General features: G+C 42.7%; 1 protein-coding gene across 2 annotated transcripts; it reads right to left on the reverse strand.

Annotated features, from left to right (window-relative positions):
• Positions 1-713: 713 nt before the first annotated feature.
• ddx27 (DEAD (Asp-Glu-Ala-Asp) box polypeptide 27) lies at positions 714-21,523 on the reverse strand. 2 transcript variants are annotated; one of them, XM_061728759.1, is made up of 20 exons: positions 21,358-21,523; positions 18,575-18,724; positions 18,416-18,475; positions 18,132-18,330; positions 15,764-15,816; positions 15,576-15,662; positions 13,074-13,179; positions 12,820-12,993; positions 11,562-11,712; positions 9,170-9,269; positions 8,927-9,068; positions 7,164-7,317; positions 6,196-6,277; positions 5,377-5,554; positions 4,418-4,524; positions 3,351-3,444; positions 3,155-3,249; positions 2,005-2,125; positions 1,804-1,897; positions 714-856 (listed from the first exon to the last, which is right to left on the reverse strand). In XM_061728759.1, the coding sequence occupies exons 1-20, from the start codon at positions 21,439-21,441 to the stop codon at positions 793-795; spliced, it is 2,295 nt and encodes a 764-aa protein (XP_061584743.1). In that variant the 5' UTR covers positions 21,442-21,523; the 3' UTR covers positions 714-792. The 2 variants fall into 2 exon arrangements, with proteins under 2 accessions (XP_061584743.1, XP_061584742.1); XM_061728758.1 differs by having other exon boundaries at positions 719-856; positions 1,804-1,900.
• Positions 21,524-22,826: the final 1,303 nt, after the last annotated feature.

Consider the following 22,826-nt stretch of genomic DNA (forward strand, 5'->3'; position numbering starts at 1 on the left):
CAAGCATAAAGGATATATTGTGCTGTAAACGTCTGCTGGCATCTGACGATATTTGAATGAGGATCTGGTAGGCAAAGCTAGCTTTGATTGTCTAAAGTTGGCATGTTCCCATTGGCTTCCAGAGCAACATGGCTGGCCCTTCATGAAGAAAAGTGTCATCAAAACTATTCTCCAGGAACCAGGACCTTTGGTTTTTTTTTTTTTTTTTTAATATTTTTATCCCAATTTTTTCCCCCATTTTATCACTCAGTTCTCCTACGGAAGAGTATTAGGGCCATGCAGGAGAAAAAAGGTTGGCTTTCCTAACTAGGCCAAGGCCAGGCCAGCGATAGCCACGGTAGCCGTGGCAGAGCTCGGCCAGTGTTTGGGTCCACGTTTCAACTGCCACCAAAACCACAGCCCAAACAAGGACATAGTCAGTAGGAACAAATAAAAGGCAACATTGGTTGGCATCTTAGGTTACTGCTAAGAGAAGATTATGGTTACTTAAGTTGATGATGTCCCATCGGGCTCCTGGCCTTGTTCATTCTGCCCGTTTGCAGTGGATTACGGGCAAATGAAACTGGGTGTCAGCTCCTGCTAGGAGGTCGTCTTGTACAAGTTGGCTAAAAAAAGTCTCACACCACCATCTAGACACAATTACTTTATTTAAAATGTATTGAACAGGCAAAGACGATGACACAGACATGGAGAACGGGGCGGCCTCACTTCCTCTTGAACCTGAGGAACAAATCAAGAGCTCAGAACATTTCATTCCACTTTAATGAGAATCCAAATGATTCAGGCTGAGACTCACCTGGAGCCACCTGGACGCTTCCTGTTCAATCCCAGCCGCTTCCTGTCCTCGAAGGACGGTCTGAAAAGAGACCCAAGGTGAGATCATTCCATTAAATTCAATTTTATTTATATAGCGTCTATCACAATAGAGGGTTTGCATTGACGTCACTTCCCCACTGGACCAGCCCCCTTACTCACACTGAGTGGTAAAAACATCTGAAACTAGTGGAGAAGACGGGATAACAGCTGATTATCGGCTTAAATTACAGTAAAGTCAGTTGGACTTGACAGTCAGTTGGACTTGACAGTGACCTGTACAGTTACCCCAAGAACCAGTGGTCCATGGACATTAATATTTGGTACAGTTACCCCAAGAACCAGTGGTCCATGGACATTAATATTTGGTACAGTTACCAAGAACCAGTGGTCCATGGACATTAATATTTGGCCATGAATCCAGTTTCCTGATATTTATTTGTACTTAATTTCTACTCCGGGGAAATTCATGAAGCAAAGCTTGAAGGCTTACAAAAGTCTTGACGCTTGGTCCGACTTCAAGGCAGGATTTGTTGGTGAAATTAAAGTGATGAGGACACCGAACTTTATGATTTGACCGTTTAACGTTAGCTACCCAAAAATCCAACATTACCTGATACAAAATGGGAACCACAAATCCACGTTTCGGTGCCTGGAATCCAGTTGTTTCATCAGTCAGTAAAATGATAACTCCGACTTCTTGCTAAATCTATGAGTACAGTCGATCGCACAACAGCTCTTTCCCATTTTAGATGTTTTCCAGTTGCTCAAAATGAAAGTTTACGCCGACACTCAGTCTTTCTGCCACTCAGTCTTTCCGACACTCAGTGGCCGTAACCCGCTGTGAAGTCTCATCTGTGACGTCATCTCCATTCCCTCTATACCAGTAGTGTTTAGACCATGAACGTGAGCAGACGTGTGTGTGTGTGTGTGTGTGTGTGTGTGTGTGTGTGTGTGTGTGTGTGTGTGTGTGTGTGTAGCTGAACTTACCCAGCTCGGTACTGTTTCAGGGCCTTCTTGCTGGTGTTGGTCAGCTCCTGATCAAACACAGACTTCTTGCCTCCTTTAGCTGGTTTCTTATTGGCTGCTGCAGAGACAGGTGCATTTACAGGGATGACTTTGAGCCCTCGCTGGGAAGATCTACACACTCAGACCTGAGCGTGTACTAGCTGCAGTAAATGTGTGTCTGACCTGGAGCGGGGGCCTCGTCCTCAGCCATGGCTCTCGCCCTCTTCGGTCGTCTCTCTCTCTTTGCTGACCGCTCAGCAAACATCTGGGCTTTCAGGATCTCGAACTCAGCGCGCTCCTCGGGCTGTGACATCACAGGTGAGTGTTAGGCCCAGTCCCAATCCCCCCCTAGTCCTACTTTTCATCCCTACCCCTAAATGTTGCGTGTTCCCATGAGGGTAGTGGTGTCCCAATTCCTCTTTGCATGTAGGGGGAGTGCGGAAAACGAGGGGTAGTTGTGTATGAATCTAGCCCTTCACAGAGAGGGATTTCAGATGCTGACTTTGCGACCGAGGGCTAGAGAAATTTCCCAGAATGCTTTACGTCATCATTTGCAGACTGAATCAAACAAAAAAACATGGCGGACATTTCTTATTTTTTTGTGAATAAAATCAATATTTTGAGTTAGTTTCTGCATAAAAATGCGTTTTGATTACATTTCTAGCAAGAAATATATATTTTACTTTCATAATATTCACTCACTGAATGTACATAATCACTCGCTTGCCCGTTGTTGCAAAGTCTTTTTCAAACCTCACCAGAATAAAGGCTGATTTATGGTTCCGCGTTACACCAACACAGAGCCTTCGGCGTAGGTTACGCGGCGACGCACACCGTACGCCGTACCCTACGCCGTAGGCTCCGCGTTGATTTAACGCAGAACCATAAATCAGCTCCCGAGCCGGCGGCTCTTCTCCGAAAACATCAGATCAAATTTCTTAACAGGCGTTATTTGGATAAACTGAGCCCAGGTTGGGGATCTTAACCGTTACTTTTACGCCTGAAAAAATATTAAAACTTAATAAAGTGGCATATTAACAGTGCTACAGCTGAAATTAAAACAGCTTTTATCTCTCAGCTTCCTGATATGGTGTGACGTATGTGCAAACGTAACTACACAGTCGCTTACGTACCCGAACGTAAACCACGCAGTGACGTAGAAGTGGTGTCCCAATCCCTAGGGAACATTACAAGGGCCCTACGCCTGTGGCTTCATTTTTAGGGCTTGTGGTAGAAAGTAGGGGGTGTATTGGGATTGGCCCTTAAAGTGACCACAGATGCTGTGAAGGTCGGGGGAGTGATGACTTGTCAAGTTATAGGGGGTGGGTTTTACCGTCAGCTCTTTCTTCCTCCCGCCGTCCTTGACGAACTTCTGCCTCTTCTTGGTTCCTCTCAGAGCCAGATCGAAGTCCTGCAGAGCTTTGGACACTGGAAACAAGCACACGGTACGACTGAGTACTCTCAAGTCCTATCAAGTACTGCTGAGCAGTGCAGATGGTAAACAGAGGTGTTTCTAAGTCTGTACTCACTGCGACTTTGTTTTCTTTCCTGTTGAGTCTGAAACCAAACTCTTTGTGATTCACAAGAGGCGGAGCCTTCCAGTCGCTTCTGAGCCACGCTCAACTAGACGCAAATAAACACACGTTAGGCTTCAACTGATCAAAGAAAAGGTGCAGTTTCTCTAATGAGCGACTGGCACTAATGGCACTTTTCCACCAGTACCTACTCAGCCCGACTCCACTTGGTTCTTTCCCACCAGGGGTCTAACGTGCCGAGTAGATACTTTTCTGTATCTATTCTGCCGAGGTTCTAAGCTGCTGAGTCGGCTGTATCTGACATCATCACACTACAGGCCACCGATTGGTCGGGGGGTTGGAGTCAGACGTCTGAGTCAGGAGGAGGAAATCAGAGAAAGAGACTCTGACGGAGATTCTTGTTCATTTTATTCAACCAGCAACGGCAGCAAAAGTCTGTTTCATGATCCAACTCTGAGGGTCAGATGTTCATAAACCTGGTGCTGAGGAGAGAATTAAAAAGGAGAGGAGAGGAGAAAATAAAAAGTGTAGCGAGAATTAAAAAGAGATCTAGACGGAGATAAGGAACGACCAGATCTACCAGGAGCTCTGTCTCTTCATAGCTGCTCACGGCTCCAGATGACTTTTCAGCAGCGCAGAGACGAACTAAAAAAAATTAAAAAAGCGTTGCCACTTGAAGCTTCTTTCACTCTCATTTTTTAACTTGATATCAAACACAAGCCACAGATCCAGCAGCACATCTATCATCTCCTCCAGGTTCTACATCTTTAGTGTTGTTGTCTTCATTTAGATCACACAATCAAATACGTCACAGCAGCTTCTCCAACCTCCTACTGCTGGTCTGGGTGTTGAAAAGAGTCGAGTTGGGCTGAGTAGGTTCTAGTGTAAAAGCGCCATAAGTAAGTCAATCTCCATGTTTCAATCATCAAAAAAACAAACTGTTTTGACCTCCTTAACATTTAAGCATCATTAGGAGCAAGGTTTTACAAGCGACAGCTACTTGGCAGTTTATAAAGCTGAGCCCCTGTGTTGGATTCAGAGAGCGAGTCCGTTGCTCGTACCTTGGCCTCGGAGGCCGCCAGCTCTCTCTCTTCTCTCTCCAGCCTCGTCACGGCGTCCACATCCTTCTCCAGTTTGGTTATCAGATCTCTGAACTTCAGGATGACCTCTGAGACAGAAACACACAGCTCAGTCCTGCCGGTACGACGCCACGCCAGTTCCTTCAGTGATATCTCTTACCCAGGACTCCAGTTGTAAAAAAATAAAAGAATCAGGGGGGATGGTGGATTTTATCATATGGGGACAGATAATTTGTGCTGATTACAAATAATATAATATATTACAAATAATAGCAGTGACCAAAACAGCTGCAGAAATACTGCAGGAATGACATAGCAGCAGTTAAATGCAGCCTTCTGTAAGCTTTAAATATCCACTGGACTTACATCAAATACATCAAAACACAACAATAAAAAACACTTTTCTGAACTTATCAATATGACTCTGTCCTTCACAGGATAAGTAACATGGATCACTGCAAAAACTCACAATCTTAACAAGAATATTTGTCTTATTTCTAGTTAAAATGTCTCATTTTAGTAAAAACATCTCATTACACTTAAAACAAGACTCATCACTGGAAAAAACAACAATTTTCACCTGTTTCAAGTAGATTTTCACTTGAAATAAGTAGAAAAATCTGCCAGTGGAACAAGATTTTTTTGCTTGTAATAAGAAGATAAATCTTGTCCTGCTGGCAGATTTTTTTTTTACTTATATCAAGTGAAAATCTACTTGAAACAGATGAAAATTGTCAAATAAGTTATTTTTCTGGTGTTATTTTTCTGGTGATGACTCTAAATGTTGAAATAGCAGTAAAACCACATTCATTGATGAAATGACATAAGGGATGGAAAGGAGGGATGGCAGTTTTACAGGGGGGATGATTTTGACCGTTTTCATCCCCCCTCATCTGCAGTACTGGTTGTTACCATGGTAACAGCTCCAGTCCTGCTCTTACCTGGGGGCAGGACGCGGGCCTTCACGGCGGCCCGGGCCGACTTCACCACCTCCTTCAGCGTCTTCCTCTCAGACTCTCCCACCAGCGACACGGAGCGGCCCGACCGGCCGGCTCTGGCCGTCCGGCCCACGCGGTGGACGTAGTGTTTGACCGTGGATGGCATGGTGAAGTTTATCACCTAGAGGAGCGAGGACAGGAACCCAGATCAGAGGTCTCCAGTGATGCTGTGAAACAGCTGATTCTCCTGCATGTGAAAGGTCATTCCTCAGGGCGGCACGCAGGAACTGATAAGACATGATATATTGCCATATGTACAATAGGAGAATTGGTTGGTGGAAGTTAATGTCAGAATTTTGAGAGACAGAGAGAGATCACAGGGCGAAAATGTAATGAAAAAACATTCCTTTTTTTGGGCATAAAAAAAAAAAAAGAAAAATCGATCTTTAGACATACAAATCGATTTTTAGGAATTAATATGAGAATCTATTTAGAATCTGAATTTTTTTTTTCTTTTTATACCCATAATACAGGGCTAGTCAGGTGGTGCCCCGTTTTGATTGATTTATTTTTTATCTTGATTTCCATCTTTATTAATTAATAACGACCGTAAAACAATAACTCTCTATTAACTGAACCAGCACCACAGCTGTGTGATGGATGGTGATTCAGGGAAAAAGAGAAACCAATCTGACACAGCTGCACCAGATCACTAACTAGTTTCTCTCCCAAATTATGCAGTGACATTGTCAATTTCTATGTTAAGTTTAATCATCTTTCCTACTACAGAGGAACGCAATGAATTTATAGTTGAATTCTCACCGTTTTGACTCCATCAATATCCAACCCTCTGGCTGCTACATCTGTCGCCACCAAGATATCGATCTGTTCATCTTTAAAACGCCTGAAGGAGAACAAAAACAAGAGAAATAAGGAACAGACAGAAAAAATACTAAACCACGAGCATTTTCGCAAGGTTTTCCTGACGCTGATTACAGTAAATCTGTACATTTAGTTCTTTTTTTATTTAAAAAAAAAATCTGTGATGAATAAATTAACATACTCAGATTCCTACGTCTTTAATCCTTTAAGGAAAGCCCAGATCACTATGCCATAACTTCTGATAACAGGATTGATTCAAATGTCAAGAATAGAGTCCATTCATTATCAAGATTTAATTCAATTCCGATATTGATTTGGGTTAGTGTTATTAAATCTGTTTTTTGAGCTGTTGCATGAATTATATGACTGTAGTTATGCAACATATTACTACTAGTATTATATTGAGATTCAACAGCAAGTATTGCAGCTAATGATGCTGTAAGGACCAATCAGCTCCCAGAATGATGATAGAACTGAAGAACAGAAACATCGTGGGTCAGAATTATCAAACAGATCCAGGGAGGAAACAGAGACGGAGGAAATCGGTTTTATTTTTTTCCCACATTCCGTTTTTATTTTTTTCATTTTCGGTTTATTTTGGTTTTAAATTTTTGAGAATTTGGGTTTTAGCATTTCATGCAAATGTAACCCCAAGACAGTATATAAAGTAATGAAATATAGACAATTTATGCAAATATAACTAATGTAATGATGAAAATAAAAAAAATCGATCTTTAGACATACAAATCGATTTTTAGGAATTAATGAGAATTGATTTAGAATCAGAAAATACATTTTTTTCAACACCGGCCTATCTGATATATTAATGTTCAGGAGATGAATGGTTCCATGACTGTCCAGAGCAACATAAACCACTAGGATCAGAAGCAGGTGTGTGGGTGGTGTACCTGAGGTTCTCCAGCCGCTGCATCTGGCTCAGCTCTCCGTGCAGCTCTCCCACCTTCAGGCCCATCAGGCCCAGCAGGATGTGCAGCCGGTGGGCCTGTTTCCTGGTCTGGGTGAACAGCATCACGTGGTCCTGGAAGGTCCGGGTCAGCAGCGCTGGGAACACAACAACCAGTCAGAGTCAGACCTCCCCCTGCAGCTCTGCTGTACCACAGTCAGTTTACATGGGAAGTTTCATTCTTTCATTCAGAATTAAAATTAAATCTGATTTAAAATGAGTAAAAATTACCACGTAAACACCTAATTCTGAATGAAAATGACCATTCTGAATTAAAGTTAATTCCGAAGTAAGTGGCTGGTTTATTCTGATTTTAAATCCTAATAGAATAATTCCACGATCATGTAAACACTCATTCTGCTTTAAATTAATTCCGGTCTTTCTGCGCTGCTCGTTCCTTCGCCCATCTGTCTCCATGGCGCTTAGTCCACGGGCCAGAGCCCAGAATTTCACTTGTCAGCACCACTCGAGGTGACAAAACTTACCTATGATTTTTGAGAATATCCATGTCTGTAGATGATATTTTGGTGTGATAACCTTCCTGAGTGGCAGCTGGATCACAGTTATCAGCTCATGGAGTTCTGCTGCATATCCTGGTTTAGACTCATGTACAGGATTTCTGTCAATGTTTCACTATATTGTCTTTGGTATCATTTTAAAGGGGGAATATTCCAGTTTTTGTATTTTGTGTCTCTGTTGTTCCTAGATGACACAGGGTTAAAAGATAGTATATCATTCAAGCGAAAATTGTGTAAAAATGTGTGTTGTTTATAGTTTAAAGAGCTGCAGTGACCTTTATGTTGGTCAGAAAGATTCACATCTTAGCTTGAATGAATGTTTAAAAGGTCCCCTTTAAAATGATACCAAAGACAATATAGTGAAACATTGACAGATTTCCTGTACATGAGTCTAAACCAGGATATGCAGCAGCATCTAAAATGTAATTTTCTGAAGGGGGTTTTAACTTCATGAGCTGATAACTCTGATCCATCTGCCACTCACAAAGGGTTTTATACCAGAATATCATCTATAGCAGGGGTTTTCAATTCCGGTCCTCGGGCCTCCCTGTCCTGCATGTTTTAGATGCTACCCTGCTTTCAGCACACCGTGATACAAGGAGCTGTGTCATCAACAGAGTTGTACAGACCTTGATGACAAACTAATGAGGACCATTAATTAGAATCAGGTGTGTTGATGCAAGGCAGCATCTAAAACATGCAGGACAGGGAGGCCCGAGGACTGGAATTGAAAACCCCTGATCTACAGACATGGATCTTTTCAAAAATCATAAGTAAGTTTTGTCACCTTGAGTGGTTCTGATATCTGGTCTGGAACACGGACTAGATTCCACACTGGGTTGGTTTTCCTAACAAAGTTTCAAGATGCAGCAGCAGTAAACGCTGGTCAAGAACAGAGACCATTTATTTAATAAATAGAAATCATTAAAAGAACAGATGGAAACAGGAAACATCAAAATTGTGAGCTTTTCAAAGTTGTAGCGGCTAAGTTAGTTTTTCTTCCGGTAGTTTAACTTCTGGTCCCCCCCTATCCAATCACAACCTTCCCAACCCCCAGATAAAGACCATCAAACGTGTTTTCCATGTAAACCTCAATTCAGAATGACTATTTCCATGTAAACTCAAAGGAAAATACTTAAATTGTGAATTATTTAATTCTGAATTAAAAAACATCTGTTTTCATCCTCACCAGCCACCACGGCCTCCCTGTCTCCTTCCCGGTGCGGTCGGATCCGGACGAACTCCTGCCGCAGGAACGGAGCCACGTCTGTGTTGCTGTTGACGAAGATCTTGACCGGCTGCTTCAGCGACACGGCGGCCAGGTCCTTGACCTGGGGAGACGGTCACATGACACCGGTCACATTACGCAGGTCACATGACGAAGGTCACATGACGTGTCCGGAGAGACGGGTCCCGCGATGAGAGCACGTACCTCCTCCGTCATGGTGGCAGAGAACAGCATGGTCTGTCTGTTGTAGGAACACATCCTGATGATCTCCTTCATCTGCTCCTCAAAGTACTCGTCCAACATTCTGGAGAATAACAGAACACAACAGAACCGACCGTTAGCCCTCACTGTTCCTGCCGGCCACCAGGAGGGGTCGGGGATGGATCTGCTTCAGGAAGGTTTGCTCAGAAAGTGCTCGGAGCATTTATTCATCCAGAACCCTTCATTATGCAGACATTTGTGGCTTTATGCATTTCTACCAGAGGGGCAACATAACATGTCTCTGTTCATACATGAATCTGAAACCCAGCAATGAAACCAAAACTGGTTTTTCAACTGTAAATATGTTTATATCTGCTGTAAACCCTCAATTTTGTGTGTCATTTCTGTATTTAAAACACACACACGGCGCACCGAACGCACGTGCGTATTTAAAAATAGAGCGGGAGCAAAACTTAGTTTTATTGTGTTTTATTTAAGTAATTACAATCGTTATTGCATTAATCAAACCGACCGACGTCTTCATCCTCCGTTTCTGCATTAAACAGCTAAATCAAATATGCAACAGTTGTCAGGACTCAGCGCGTCGGGCTTCAACCGAGCCTGATCAATGAGACCGGGAGAAGCGATCAGCTGAGACGGGCAGAGCCCGCAGCTCTGGCTGCTGAGCAGCCGAATCATTTTCCTGCTGTGCGGCCCCTTGGAAATGATGCCGGCTTTTGTGAAAGCTGGAACAACAGTCCAGCCCAGCAGACACGTCAGCCCACGCATCTACAATCCTTCAACAGTAAACGACAGAGCCGGCCAACAAAGCGGCTGCTGCTCGGTCGGGCGGTACCTCCGGCCTTCCCGCCCCCCCGCGGTGCAGCTCCCCCGGGAGCAGCGTCTCCTTCTCGGTAGGGAGGCTGAGTCTCCCCGTCCGCCCCAGGTCCCGCTACGGAGCCGCCGCCAGGCAATCACGGGTGATTCACGCGCCTTTAACTTCTCATGGTGGCCTCAACTACGTCCACCTTACAATAATACAATGGACGCATGGCGTCATTGGGCGCGTGGTACATTCAAAAAAATTAAAATAGAATAATAAAAATAAGTTTATATGCGCCTAACGGTCACAAAAATACGGTACGTCCTTTCTGGTGCCAGCCCCTAGTGGTCATTCAAGCAAGTGCAGTTTTCATTTTCAAGTTTGATTCAAACTATCAAGTTGAATTTATGTGTTCCCAATGGATTATATTATTCCCTTGGCCTGCTCAGTAGTGCAATATCCGTCTACCTCACACACATCCTACCTGCATTTTTGTCCTTCCCGTACTGCACTACTTTTATTTAATCTAATATAAAGAACTTCACATTTTGAAGATGGGTTCAGGTTGGGGACAGGTTAGGATTTTTTTTTTTTTTAAATGCTTGACTTTATTATCATTATTATTAAATGTGGAATAAATACAGGAATCCCTGGCTACAACACCGTTCACCTTTCACGTCTTGCTGCTTCACGGATTTGCATTGTGCATCGTGTTCTGCATTCTGATTGGCTAAACAGTCTCCCCACTTCTTCACTTCCTGTGTCAATAACGTTGGTTGCTTAGGAACAAGCTGAGAACGGCCAATGAGCTTCAGCAGCAGCTCAAGAACAGGACCTTTGATGAATCGTTCATTACAGTCTCAGATATAATCCATGGTGTCAGAATCTTTTTGTCCAGAAGAAAAAAAAAGCGACAACAACGACCTATTACTATTTTCTTCTCTGGAAAAACACACCTGCACCGCGGCTTTAGGAGAAAAAGACGCTACAGGGTCGGGATGCAGCAGCATCAGAAGAGCAGGGAAATACGCACCAGTCACAATCTGTCCTACTGTACTTATTGTATTTTTTTTTTTCATAATCCTTTTTTATTTTCTCCTGTTCAGATCCAATCAATCCCTCGATTACTGTACAGGACTGTGTCAGAAAATTAGAATATTGTGATAAAGTTCTTTATTTTCTGTAATGCAATTAAAAAAACAAAAATGTCATACATTCTGGATTCATTACAAATCAACTGAAATATTACAAGCCTTTTATTATTTTAATATTGATGATTATGGCTTACAGTTTAAGATTAAGATTCCCAGAATATTCTAATTTTTTGAGATAGGATATTTGAGTTTTCTTAAGCTGTAAGACATGATCAGCAATATTAAAATAATAAAAGGCTTGTAATATTTCAGTTGATTTGTAATGAATCCAGAATGTATGACATTTTTGCATTACAGAAAATAAAGGACTTTATCACAATATTCTAATTTTCTGAGACAGTCCAGTATAGGACTTTTGAATGTAGATCTAATTTGCAGCACGGAGACACGTGAAAGACCCGGCCCTGTCCGACTGTACCTGTCGGCCTCGTCCAGGATCAGGATCTCGATGTGCGTCAGCTCGAAGCTGGGCGTGTTGTGCAGGTGATCGATCAGCCGCCCGGGGGTGGCGATCAGGACGTCTGGCCCCGCCCTCAGCGCCGCCTCCTGGGACTTCAGGTCCAGACCCCCTGGACAAGAGACAAGAGACACGGGTCCATGAAGGTCAACACCAGAGAGGACACCGCAAAAACTCACAATCTTACCAGGAATATTTGTCTCATTTCTAATTAAAATGTCTCATTTTTAGTAAAAAAAAAATCTCATTACACTTAAAATAAGACTCATCACTGGAAAAAACAATTTTCACCTGTTTCAAGTAAATTTTCACTTGAAATAAGTAGAAAAATCTGCCAGTGGGACAAGATTTATCTTCTCATTACAAGCTAAAAAATCTTATTCCACTGGCAGATTTTGTACTTATTTTAAGTTAAAATCTACTTGAAACAGGTGAAAATTGTTGTTTTTTTCCAGTGATGAGTCTTGTTTTAAGTGTAATGAGATTTTTTGACTAAAAATAAGATGAAAATGAATGAAAAATGAGACATTTTAACTAGACTGGTTGAAACTAACTGTTGAGCAAAGGTGGAAAGATCAATTTCTGAAAAAGTGAACTCTATAGGACGAACATCATGTGATATTTATGTAGAGTTTAACCTAGAACAGTATTTATTATGTCAAAATCTAAAGTATAGACAGGCCATTTGTAATTTTAGGACGAATAACAGCATAATACCAAAAGTCACTGGAAGGTATAAAGGTTATTATTATAAAGGTCTGGATAGAAGTCAGAGATTCTGTAACCTCTTACTATTGGAGATGAGTTTCATATTTTGTTTGAATGTAAAAATGTAAATATAATGAATCTCAGACAAAAATACTTACCAAAGTATTATACAAACCGACCATCTATGTTTAAATTTATTTTGTTACTTCAATCTAATAAGTTCAATGTTATTTATAAATTAGGCGCCTTTTTGAAGAATGTCCTTCCTCTGTTTAAATGATTTCCATTTTTATTTTGCCAAATTGAATTTTAGAGTATTTATATTTGTATTTTAGTTGAACATGTACAGCCTGCCACTTGCTACAAATGTTTGTGTTCTGTGCTCCATACCATGTGATCATGGTCGTGAGTTCAAATAAATGATTGATTGAGAAATAAGACAAATATTCTTGTTAAGACTGAGTTTCTGCAGTGCAGAGCTGGAGCTGGTACAGCGTGCTGGTGTTCGTACCGACGGCCAGGCAGGTGGTGATGGAGGTGAACTGGGCCAGCTGGCGGGCCACGGTATGGACCTGGATCCCCAGCTCCCTGGTGGGAACCAGAACCAGGACCCGGGTCACCTGGGACGTCTTGGGTTTGTAGACGAGACGCTCCAGCACGGGCAGCACGAAGGCTGCCGTCTTCCCTGAGGAGAGAGGAGTGTTAGGTGAGGTGATGTGGTCCCGGGGGGAGGAGGAGACGCCGGCCCGGAGGTGGTGATGGTACCTGTCCCAGTAGCAGCGCAGGCACACAGGTCCCGGCCCATCAGGCCCACCGGGACGCAGGCCTTCTGGATGGGGGTGGGCTGCTTGAAGCCCATGGCTGTGACGGCCTGGGGAGCAGGACGGGACGTTAGCACTAGGACTGCAACCATTCCTCCAATAATTACAGTCATTCCATTACAAAAAATGATGGAGGAATTTTCTCTGCCTCGAGGAATCGTTTCATTTCGCCAGCTCAAAGCAGGTGTTTCACCCGGACTACGTTTAATGCGGCACAACGCGCTGATGCCGCGCACGTAAAAGAAAGAAAAGAAAGAAGCGGCAGATACGTTTGGTTTTTGTAACATGCTCAGACGTCTGCATGGCCCAGACGAGCTTCAGTTAGACACGGTGGGTGGTTATGTGTAGGGCTGCAACTAACGACTATTTTAATAGTCGACTAGTTACCGACTATTGAAACCATTAGTCGACTAATCGGATAATTAGTAATATTTTCTTAAATTTAGTATGAGGTTGCTTTAATTATGTGGCAAATGATAATAAACACGAGAAAGATGGTACTTTAATGAAAAATACAGGACTGTCTCAGAAAATTAGAATATTGTGATAAAGTCCTTTATTTTCTGTGATGCAAAAATGTCATACATTCTGGATTCATTACAAATCAACTGAAATATTGCAAGCCTTTTATTATTTTAATATTGCTGATTATGGTTTACAGTTTAAGAAAAACTCAAATATCCTATCTGAAAAAATTTGAATATTCTGGGAATCTTAAACTGTAACTGCTCGCATTACCAACATGCTCCCGTGATCAGCAGGTCTGCTTTGCAAACCTTGCAAGTCATCTTTTTATTTACCGTATCGAGGCTAAAAGGCTCCAAAACTTTAGAAGTTTTGTTACGCGCAGCTGCTACAGGACGCCGTCATTCTGTTTACCCGCTACCGCTCGGCAGAGACGCTATCGCGCATGTGCGACTCTCGGCAGAGATTGTGTTGAAATGAGACGCCTCACTCCGTTGGAAAAACACGTCTGGGGACAATTGTCGACAATTTTGATTATCGATTTTTGACGACAACGTCGACGAATCGTTGCAGCCCTAGTTATGTGCCAAAGATGAGGCCAGCTGACGACACGGGAAAACTCAACGAGCAGTTTGCAGAACCGTTCTTTCAGAAGGAACGGTTCAGAACCAAAGGATGTGACCAGAGCTGGTTCTGGTCCAGGAACCAGATCCCTGAGGCCACGTTTACACATATATCCGTATTTACAAAAACAGATATTTCCCCCTCTACGTTTTGAAAAATCCCATCATTTCCATGAACCTGCATAAATATCTGTTAAGGTGCTATGAGCATCCAAACCTACAGGGGGCAGTGTAACGAGAAGATAAAGTCATGCTAGCCAATCAGAATCCTGGAAAAAAACATCAACAAAAGACACGAGTAACTTCCAGTTACTTCCAAGATGAACGAGAGTCTTTCGTTTGGAGTGACAGAGAAGTGGAGTTACTTTTAAGTGTGACTTTAGAATATAAAACAGGTAAAATACAAGAAAATACTGACGGTTACAAACAAACTGTAAACACTGGTGTCACTTAGGGCTGGGCGATATATCGAGATTTTAATATATATCGATATATTTTCAAACGCGATATGGTACGAGACTATATCGTTTATATCGATTATTAAAATTTTTTTTCTTTTTATGATTTTGAGCTTTTAGCTTATTTTGTGACAAATTGACTTGAATGTTTTATTTGAGATTGTCACAAATGTTTTGTTACTTGCACAACTGTCAACCTCAGTGGAAAAGTCTGCCTGTTACTGTCTATATTGTATTAATTACAGTGTATTTTAATTTAATTGTTATGCAGGAAAGGGATATTTGTTTTATTTTATTCAAGAAGCATTTTTATTCTCTATATGCAGGCAGTTTATTTTTATTTCATTTGTTTTATACATTTTGATATTGTGCAGACCTCTGTTAATAAATGAACCTGTGTGACATTTGGCACGAGGCTTTGTATTAAAACTGACTGTTTTTTAAGGGTTTGCCTCAGAAAAAAATGAAGCTAACAGAGATGCTAACAGAGATGCTAACAGAGATGCTAACAGAGATGCTATGCTATAATGCTTTGGGGGAAACCCCAATTATGGCACAGAAAAAATATCAATATATATCGAGTATCAACATTCAGCTAGAAAATATCGAGATATGACTTTTGGGCCATATCGCCCAGCCCTAGTGTCACTCATGACGCTGGTGACGTTTCTGTCTCATAATGTGACGTTCTGAAGCCTAAAATCTCCGTTTCTCTCCGTTTACAAGCAAACGTGAAGACGGAGTTTTGCAAATCTCCACTTTGGTCGGAGTTTTCAGAAATGATGGTTTTTGGAAACTTTGAGCTTCGTTTTCGGGTAAAACCAATGGCCAAAACGCATGAAAACACCAGCGTTTTTGCCACGGGTGAACGGGGCCTGGGTGGTTCTGGCTCTGGTTTACCTTCAGGATGGGTCTGGACAGGTTCATGTTGTCGAAGGTCAGCTTATCGTTGTACTGGGATGCGTCTTCGTAGAAAGCTTCTGGACCCTGAACAGGAGAGAACGGTTACCACGGTAACCCTGAACACAGAACCGTTACCACGGTAACCCGGTGAGTGAGCCTGTGCTGCGTCTCCGGCGGTTCTTCACCTCCTCCGCTGCGTTCCTCTTCTTCCCCCGCCGCTCCTTCTCTCTCAGGGTGTCTGAGGGAAACGGGTTGGAAGTAAATCATACAGCGTGACACAATTATATTCTATCAATACATGTTCCATTCTAGGCCCGTGTTGGGGAAAAAAAAAGAAAAAAAGCAGAGCTACGGCGTAGGTTACGCAGCGACGGGCAACGTGCGGTGCGTGTCGCCGCGTACCCTACACCGTAGCTCTGCGAGGATTTAACGCAGAACCATAAATCAGCTTAACAAACATGTTTGAAGGTGGATCCGAGAGCGAGGAGCTCGTTGTTAAACGAGACTCCAGCTCCGGAACTGGTTTGGATTTAAAAAGAGATACGAGGAGCAAACATCATCTATTATATGCAGAGACTGCAAAAAAACAGTGAGCTCAAAGAATGGCAATACAAGTAATTTATTTTATATATATATATATATATATATATATATATATATATATATATATATATATATACATACACAACATATTATTATAACAGCAGCTGCTGAGGTCTCCACCAGAATGGTGTAATTTAGTAGTATATTAGAGCAGTGTTTTGGGGGCTCCAAAGACTGAATGTGGTGATAGATTTATAGTTACAAAGATGGAGTTGAATATTTTATTTTTTTTTTTTTTTAAATCGCAATTTTTATCGTTATCGGGATAAATGTCAGAAATGATCGTGATACATTTTTTAGTCCATACCGCCCATCCCCAGTGTCCATACTAATACATTTCTCCAGAATGAGTATGGATAGTACATACTATTGAGTACGTACTAATGTTTAGGACGCACTAAAAGAATCTCACATACTGGTTTTGCTACTCATTAGGGTGGAAGGATGGACTTTCAGACGCAGCCTTAGGGTGCGTCCCAATACTCCCCCTCGCCCTCCTTTTCTTCCCTAACCCTAACTTTTGCGCGTTCCCGTGAAGGTAGTGGTGTCCCAATTCCTCTTTTCACCTAGGGGGAGGGGGCATAACGAGGGCTAGGGGCTGAGAATAGCCCCTTCAAATCGAGGGATTTCAGATACTGACTTGGCGAGCGAGGGGGTATGAAAAAAAGAGGCTCTGCGTCCATTTGACTCGCCGACCGAAGGCAAACAGGCAGACTGGTCTCAGAGAAATAGAGAGAAATAATCCTGTGACTCGTCAGATTTGTTTTGGATGTTTCTGATATAATAGTCTTCAGAAACCACAAAGTAATCCAGCTGTTATCTGGGTAATTTACACACTTTCAGATAAAGTTGCGGAAGATCACGCCAGAATAAAGGGATTTATGGTTCTGCGTTACACCAACGCAGAGCCTAAGGCGTAGGTTACGTACCCTACGCCGTAGGTCTGCGTCGATATAACGCGGACCCAAGCTCCGGACCCGGCAGACAGAAATCTCTAAATTTCGGAGCAAATTTCTTAACAGGCGTAGCTACAACTGTTAGATTTAATCTATTAAACCAACATATTCCTAAATGATTTATTTCAGCCGGCGTGATTCTCAACAGAGCTGCGTCCCGGGAGAGAGTGTCTCTCCCGGGGCTGACGGAGCAGCCTGACCCGGCGGATACGTCTCTTCTCGGGCTGTGAGCTGAGGCTGCTCCCCGGGGGCGGCGGCTCTTCTCATCTCCCAAAACATCGGGTCAAATTTCTTAACAGGCGTTATTTGGATAAACTGAGCCCAGGTTGGGGATCTTAAGGTTACCATTATACCTGAAAAAATATTAAAACTTAATAAAGTGCCATATTAACAGCGCTACAGCTGAAATTAAAACAGCTCTTGGCTCTCTGCTTCCTGATCAGGTTAGGGATGAAAACGAGGGGGAGTAGGAGAATTGGGACAGGCACCTGGGCCAAGTGCCCTAGATCTCAAGTGCCCTAAAATCTCCCCCTTCTTTTTTAGGGGGTAGGGAAGAAAAGAAGTGCGAGTGGAGAAAAGAAGGGCGAGTGAAGGAGAATTGGGATTGGGCCTTAGTCTTCTTTCTGTTCCCTTTCATTCAAGGAAAGAGATTTGTTGTAATGATATTGAACTGTTTTGTTCTTCTTTTAATGACTGAAATAAAGAAAGAATCTCCTGTGCAGTGAGAGAAGCAGCAGCTCTCCAGAAACCAGCGGGGCTTTGGCCACTGGTTTCATGGAGCAACCATCAGCTGGCTCAGGTTTCGGATGGAAATGGACATCCCTGCTGTTACCACCTTTAACTGAACGTGAGCAGCAGCTGGCTGATGCGGCGTGTCCCGTCATCTTTTAAGTTCTGGCTCTGGAACTGTAGGCGTAACGCTGAGCTCCAATAAAAACATCTGTGTTGAGATCTTAAACGTGTCTGTAGAATTAAAAAAGCCTCAGAGAGTCACCTGATTTGGTGAGAACTTCCTCATCGCTGGAGCCAAACTCCCCCTCCTCCTCCTCCTCCTCATCATCCTCATCATCTTCTTCTTCCTCCTCCTCCTTATCATCATCATCCTCCTCTCCATCAGCAACAGCTGTCACCTTCTCCTCCTCTTCCCCCTCCTCTTTTTTCTCCGAGGAACCGTCGTCCTGGGGAGACTTCTCCTGCAGACAGAAGCAGAAGTCTCAGATCCAGGAAACAGGAAACGGACCGGGCTGGACAGGAACTGGTACCCGGAGGCCGACTCACCTCAGCTTTTCTCTTCTTCCTGATCTTGTCGATCTTCTGGTCCAGAGTGGTGATGGTTCTCTGCAAACATCAGAGAGGGTTACAGGTGTGGAGAATGTTGCAGAGCTGGACCTGTAAAGGAGCGGGGAACACGCAGCAGAAGCTTCTGCCGGGTCCTACCTTCTTCTTGAGCTGCTTCATGACGTCGGCCATGGCCCAGTCTTTGGCCCGGCTCTGCCCGTCTTTCTCACCAAACTCAAAGTCACAGTTAAAGTATTTTGACCCATGACTCCCCAGCTTTTTCTTCCTGTTCAGGATGATCGGCCCCTCCTAAACACACACACACACACACACACACTTTAATGTGGGCAATTCTTTTTTATACCATATTTTCTGGACTATAAGCATTCAGTAGGGATTTCATATGGATCCAGACCGTTAATAATCATTATTTTCTCCATATACCGCTCCCTGGCTTCCTTGTTTAAGGTATCCCGGTAAATTCCAGTTCCTTTCCAGCAGTTTAACATATTTTTTTTTTATCGTTCCGTCTGTTCTGTTGGTGCTGCCACACTGCTGTTTGTTTACACTCTCGAGGCTGCAAACATGGCCGCCGCGTCCCAGAATGCACCTCGGTGATCTGAAGATTGGGGTTAATCTCACCGCAGAGAGCTGGCCAGCAACTGCGTTTAGCTGGAGAAGTGGGGAATAAAATCCGTGTTTTGATCCGACCCGTCTGTGTTAGGGGTGTGCAAACAAGGGAACCTCACGATTCGATTTTGATTATTGGAGCTTCGATTCTTCGATTATAACGATTGTCGATTCGATTATTGGTGCCACGATTCTTCGATTTTTAATGCTTTTTTCCATACAAGATTGATTTTGTCTTCATCTGTGGCTACATTTGTAAATAAATAGCCAATCAATTAACTCAGTTCCTCTAACAACACTCATTAAGTAAATAACAAGGTTTTTTGAACATTTGACATGTATTTTTCAAAGACACAAAATAATGTATTTTATGACTATGTAAACATTTGCTCTTTGACTTACTTAACTTTGACCAGGGAAAGCTGCACTTGCATGAGAGCGCCCCCTATTGGCGGAAAATAATAATAATAATAATGACTTGGATTTATATAGCGCCCTTCTAGGCACCCAGAGCGCTTTACAGAAATCATTATTCATTCATACACATTCTCACCAGTGGTGGTAAGCTACATTGTAGCCACAGCTGCCCTGGGGCAGACTGACGGAAGCGTGGCTGCCATATCGCGCCTAACGGCCCCTCCGACCACCACCAACATTCATACACATTCACACGGGGCAAGGTGGGTAAGGTGTCTTACCCAAGGACACTACGACAGCAAACTGGGACAGAGCGGGATTCGAACCGCCGACCTTCCGATCATTGGACGACCCGCTCTACCACCTGAGCTACTGCCGCCCCAGAAACACTGAAAACGGTCAAGCCCTGGATTTAATGAGTTCATTAATTCAAGTAAACTAGATATGTACTTAGTGTAAACATATCTGCCATATTTACAGTGAACAATAAGAAATGTGCATTCTTGAAAATGAAATGATTCAGCAGCTTATTCAGTCTGGAATCTGGATAGGATAACTTAAAAAAAAAAATAATATTTTTTTTTTTAATTAATCGATTCCAAATCGTCAAGTGACGCATCGCGATGCATCGACGAATTGCACCCACCTCTAGTCTGTGTGAGTCTTTGTTTGTGATTTACTGTGGAAGGTTATGTTTGGTCGTTACAGCCGTGATCCAACCGAACCAAACGACTCTTTCACTCTGTTATCTCAGATACTCGGCCTCCGTGGTTCTGCCTCCAGACAGGAGAGCGGTGAAAAGTTAAACCATTAGCTATCTTTTCCCCACGTCTTTTCCCCACGTCTGTTATGTGGAGCTGCTGCACGTCTGTACACAGTGCAGTGGTCTGAAGAGCAGCTCAGGTAGCATCCAACATGGCGGCTCCGCCAGGTGATGACGTCAAGACGACCAAGCCCTACTCCATGAGGAAAAGGCTGTTGTGGTGTTTGGATTTTTAGATTTAAACTAGTTGTCTTTTTAACTATGTGTATATGTGTATATTAGGGATGGGCGGTATGGACTAAAAAATGTATCACGATCATTTCTGGCATTTATCACAATAAAAAAAATACCAATACAAAAAGTGTCATCAACAGGAATTCTTTCTTTCTGGCTCATTTCTTTCTTTCTTTCTTTCTTTCTTTCTTTCTTTCTTTCTTTCAGGCTCATTTATTTCTTTCCTTCTTTCTCATTTCCTCAATTTATCGTTTTTACTGTGAGATGACAAATTCTTACCGTGGGGAATGTTTTTGACGGTTTATCGTGAACGGTAAAATATCACCCATGCCTAGTGTATATATTGCTGCAAAATTAATTGCCCCATTGGGGACAAATAAAGTTATTGATTGAGAACTGTCTCTCCCACTCTGCCTCTCTGTTTACTCAGTAAAAGTTAAGGGGGGCTCTAAACCCAATCCTGCATCAGCCCCCAGAACAGCTGGAGGCGGCCCTGGTCCTCCAACCATCCGTTTTACTGCAGTGGGTCACTTTAAATAAAGAAGAAGGAAGAAAACACTCCCAGCCCCAGCTGACCTGCTGACCGAACATGACTGATTTATGGTTCCGCGTTACACCAACGCTGAGCCTACGCGTAGGCATCGCCGTCTATTTAACGCGGGACCATAAATCAGCCTTTAACCTGAACTGTTGGGGTATTTACATCCGCGTTAAAGCCCAGCTAAGTTACCCTCCTGCTAACCGACGGTACCACAGCTCTGTAAACACTTGTATTCTATTGTGTACAGATGTTCATGTTGCAACAGCAGTAGTTAACAGATATTAATCCAGAAACTGTGCAGTTTTCCAGGCGGATCCCGGACCGGACCGGAGCAGCTCCGTGTCCCGGAGCACTCACCTCCTGGTCGGACTCGGTGTCGGGCTCCTCCGGACTCTGGTCCTCGTCCTGGATCGTCCCGATCAGACCCAGCTGTTCCAGCATGTTTACTCAAACCTGGACCGCTTTTACAAAAACACACGTTTTCTCTTCACACGTGTGTGAACGGAGACTGGAAGTTGTAGCACGTGGCTTCCGGGCACGTCTTCTTCTTCTTCTCTCGGTTTATTGGCGGATCACAACCAACGTTATTAGGTTATACCGCCACCTACTGGACCGGAGTGTGTAACATCAGCATTAGTAGTACATCAGGTTACAGTGGGGGAAAAAAATAAATAAATAAAGGAAATACCTTAGTAAAATAAGATAACCATATTTATATCCTATTGTCTATCCCTGCATCTTTAAGAAAGACAAGGATTGCCTTATAAACTTAAACTTAAACTTTATTTATTTGTATAGCACCAACTCATGCAGTGTAAGTGCAACTCATGGTGCTTTACATACAAAAATAAAATAACAATCAAAAGTACAATTTAAAACATCCCATACGACCCCACCCCCCACCCCCCACACATACACACACCCTCACTCACACTCATACACATGTGCATACACTCGCACGCCCACACACACACACACACAGTAAGTGGACTGGTGACATATATATTATTATATATATATTATATATATATATATATTATTATTATAACAATCCCTCATCACCTCACTCCTCCCTAACAACCTACTAAACTCCATTCCCGTCCCAGCTCGTACATCCTGTCTCTTAAAACCTTCCTTTCTACCTCATACTTGCCACATTTAAGAATCACATGCTCTACATTCTCTGTGACATCACACTCATCACATTTATCAGACACTGACTTTGACATTAAATATAGAGTTGATTTTAAACTAGTAGCTATGACCTAATCTTAATCTAGAAATGATTACTTACTCTCTCCTACACTTTCCTTTGAAAGCCTTCACGTTAATTGACTTCTGTATGTTATAAAAATGTCTCTCTTTTACACCATTATCCCAGACCTTCTGCCATGAATCCCTCACTGCCTCTAATGAGTGATTTTGCTGCAATCGTTGAAAAAGCTCCTGTTTTAGTGAAATAGCGCCCCCTGCTGGTGTAGTTTCAGCCCTGCACCGTTCACTTCACCCTCATCAGTTGACTAGAGAAAATCTTTGTTTTAAACTGGTGCTTTTATTATTTTACCTCTTTTCTCATCATTTTATTTGTTATTTAAGCGTACTCTTAAATTAAATACTTTTTGAAAACCGCGCAAAGTTATGGATAAGCCCTGAATGCAGGCATTGCGACGTAGAATTGTCAAATTGGTTTAATTCACCGCACCAATCGGCACAGATTACTTTGTAATACTGTATTTGACCCGGTCTGTGAATGTCGACCTTAAATAAGTGGAAGTGAGGAGGCTGAGGCAGAAATAAAGTTAACCCTTGTATGAGCATTTATTATA

The sequence above is a fragment of the Cololabis saira genome, chromosome 8 (genome assembly GCF_033807715.1).
Source record: "Cololabis saira isolate AMF1-May2022 chromosome 8, fColSai1.1, whole genome shotgun sequence".
In the NCBI taxonomy this organism is placed as follows: domain Eukaryota; kingdom Metazoa; phylum Chordata; class Actinopteri; order Beloniformes; family Belonidae; genus Cololabis; species Cololabis saira.

Excerpts from the sequence above, each read along its gene's own strand:
- ddx27 (XM_061728758.1), bottom strand. The coding sequence starts at position 21,441 with ATGCTGGAACAGCTGGGTCTGATCGGGACGATCCAGGACGAGGACCAG. Across the intron at positions 9,270-11,561 it reads ATCCTGGACGAGGCCGACAG|AATGTTGGACGAGTACTTTG; the intron begins GTACAGTCGGAC and ends GTTATTCTCCAG. Across the intron at positions 9,069-9,169 it reads CTGCCACCATGACGGAGGAG|GTCAAGGACCTGGCCGCCGT; the intron begins GTACGTGCTCTC and ends CCGTCTCCCCAG.